Below are 2203 nucleotides of genomic sequence, written 5' to 3'. Positions count from 1 at the left end.
GAAAGAGCAGAGAGAGAAGCCAGCTCAGTATTCTGCACCCCCAGGCAGGAGATGATGGTGGCTTGGAACAAATGGCATCAATGGATGTAGTGAGAGTTGGATTCCAGATGTCATTTGAAGAAATAGCTGGAATGTCTTTAAACAAAGCAGGTGGTGAGGTCAGGGTGACCAGAGAAACCAGAGCTGTCCTTAATTAAAAGGCAAGTCTGCAGGAGAAACGGGTTTAGATACAATGAGTGCTTCCGATAAAAGTGTCCAAACGTTCACAGGAGACAGCAGGATGTTCAAAGTAACAGGAGGCAGCAGGAGGGGCCTGCAGGCCCAGCAAGGTTGGGTCAGAGGGAGGGGCCTGCTCTAGGGGTTGGGAGGAGCCAAGGATGGTGGGCTCTCCCAAGACGCGCAGTACAAGATGTGTGGTGGTTCCTGCAGTCTGGGCATTTGGAGTTCTAGGCTGACATTTTCAGAACTATAAATATGTGCCAGTCTTGTTCTGTTTTCCACATCTTAGGTCCTTTTGTCCTCACATCAGCCTTTTGTGGGAGGAGCTATTAGACCCATTTTGCAGAGGCCCATCTAAAAAGAGATTCTCATTGCCACCATTACTCTCTTCCCCCATACTCTGCTACCTTGCTATGTTTTTCTTTATAGCCCGTTAGCATTTATTTGATGTTATATAATTTATCTTGTTTATTTTTTCCTGCCTGTTGTCTCCAGTAGAATAGAAGCTCCAGAAGGGCAGGAACTCCGTTTTATTCACTACTGTTATTCCCTGTGTCTAGAACAGCGCTTGGTACATGGCAGATGGCCAGTAAACACTAGTATTTACCAATTGAAATAATGACTTTGGGTTGGAAACAATAAAAGGTATAATAAAGCTTTACACAGTAAAACATAGAATTTCTATAGCCCAACTATTTTCACTTTGGGTTCAGAATTTTAAAAAAATTATATTTATTATAAGTTTCATGTAAGACGAATACAGAATTAAATTACAAGCTAAAGATCTGATTTCTATTCAGTATAAATCCACAAAATTTTTTGGTATATAACAATTATTTTTTGTATTTAAATTTATTGAATCTTGATTATTTTGGAATATTTTCCAAATTACCCATGTAAGGTAGGATTACCCCCCCCCCCACACACACACACACATTAAATAGAAAGCAAATCAAGGTTTGGGCAGTAATGTTCTACAGGCCTAACTTACCTGATTCATATATTTTTAGGGTGATGTAATGTTTGCCTTGGGAAAATTATCCAGATATTTTCCAAATCTTTTCAGGGTACCTTTTGTAGATTGATTTTGTGATCATTAAAATGTATGTTAGATCTAATTTAAATAGCTATTATTTATTGAGGACCTTCCATGTACCAAGCACTTTACCAAGTACTTTCTATAAATTGTTTTAATCTTCTTTTTCATCTAAAAATGAAAAAGTAAAAATTATCTCAAATCTATCTACTTTTCAAAACAACTCCATGAAAAATATTCTTGGCCCCATTTTACAGATGAAACAAGCTGAAGGGGAGACCAGGATACTAAGATCCTCTAGTTGAAGGTGGCAATGTTGTGTTAGAACCCAGGTGACTCAGGCAGGAAGATCCAGCCTGAATTATTACCTGATATTACTCTTCATGACTCCATAGTACTTACTTGGCAGAGGTATGGGTTTTTGGTGGACTTGTCTGAAAGGAAGAATTTAAAAATTAATTAAAGGGCAAAGCACAGGTGAATAAGTTTGACTTTCTGTTTACAGTGAATTCTCTATGAACACTCCCATCACCAAGGAATCAACAGGAATTGCCAGTGAAACAGATCTAAAGGTAGGAGAGGCACCAAAACCTTCAAGATAAGAAAAATTGTTCCCTTTACTTTTGAAAAAGGAGGAGCCTTGACTAAGGCATTATATTTTAGTTAATTCGAATAGTTAACCTGAAAATTAGGTCTCTGAGATTCTAAGCTGTTCTTTTAACGTTACCTACTTAAAAGCTGAACACCCTTTAAACCTTAATTGCAAAGCAATGACATGTCAGATCTTTACCAAGCGCCACAAGCATGGGCCACTGTGTGGTGTAACCCTGTGGGCATTAATGCCTGCAGCGACAAGCGGAAGCTCGTTTTTAAAGGAAAGGATTCTTACTTCTGGGCAGGAGGAAGCACTGGTGACTGCATAGCTTCTTGTCTGTGACTAGACGCTCG

General features: G+C 39.1%; 1 protein-coding gene and 1 long non-coding RNA gene across 5 annotated transcripts in view; one reads left to right on the top strand and one right to left on the bottom strand.

Moving 5' to 3' along the window:
* Nucleotides 1-2203, bottom strand: part of BLNK (B-cell linker) — a 72283-nt gene that overhangs the window by 10121 nt on the left and 59959 nt on the right. For all 3 annotated transcript variants that reach the window (XM_015559384.1, XM_015559383.1, XM_015559385.1), the window contains 2 exons: nucleotides 2145-2203; nucleotides 1658-1689 (listed from right to left, as the gene is read on the bottom strand). In XM_015559384.1, the coding sequence (XP_015414870.1) occupies nucleotides 1658-1689; nucleotides 2145-2203 (91 nt within the window). The remainder of the gene's footprint in view (nucleotides 1-1657; nucleotides 1690-2144) is intronic.
* Nucleotides 7-2203, top strand: part of LOC107181966 — a 6545-nt gene continuing 4348 nt past the window's right edge. Inside the window, exons 1-2 of one of the 2 annotated variants that reach the window (XR_001512680.1) lie at nucleotides 7-150; nucleotides 1761-1827. This is a non-coding gene — a long non-coding RNA (uncharacterized LOC107181966). Of the gene's footprint in view, nucleotides 151-1504; nucleotides 1667-1760; nucleotides 1828-2203 lie in introns of those variants that run through there. The other variant, XR_001512681.1, reaches the window with a different exon arrangement.

This window comes from Myotis davidii, unplaced genomic scaffold, assembly GCF_000327345.1.
Source record: "Myotis davidii unplaced genomic scaffold, ASM32734v1 scaffold332, whole genome shotgun sequence".
Lineage (NCBI taxonomy): Eukaryota > Metazoa > Chordata > Mammalia > Chiroptera > Vespertilionidae > Myotis > Myotis davidii.
This window is presented reverse-complemented; position numbering and strand designations above follow the sequence as displayed.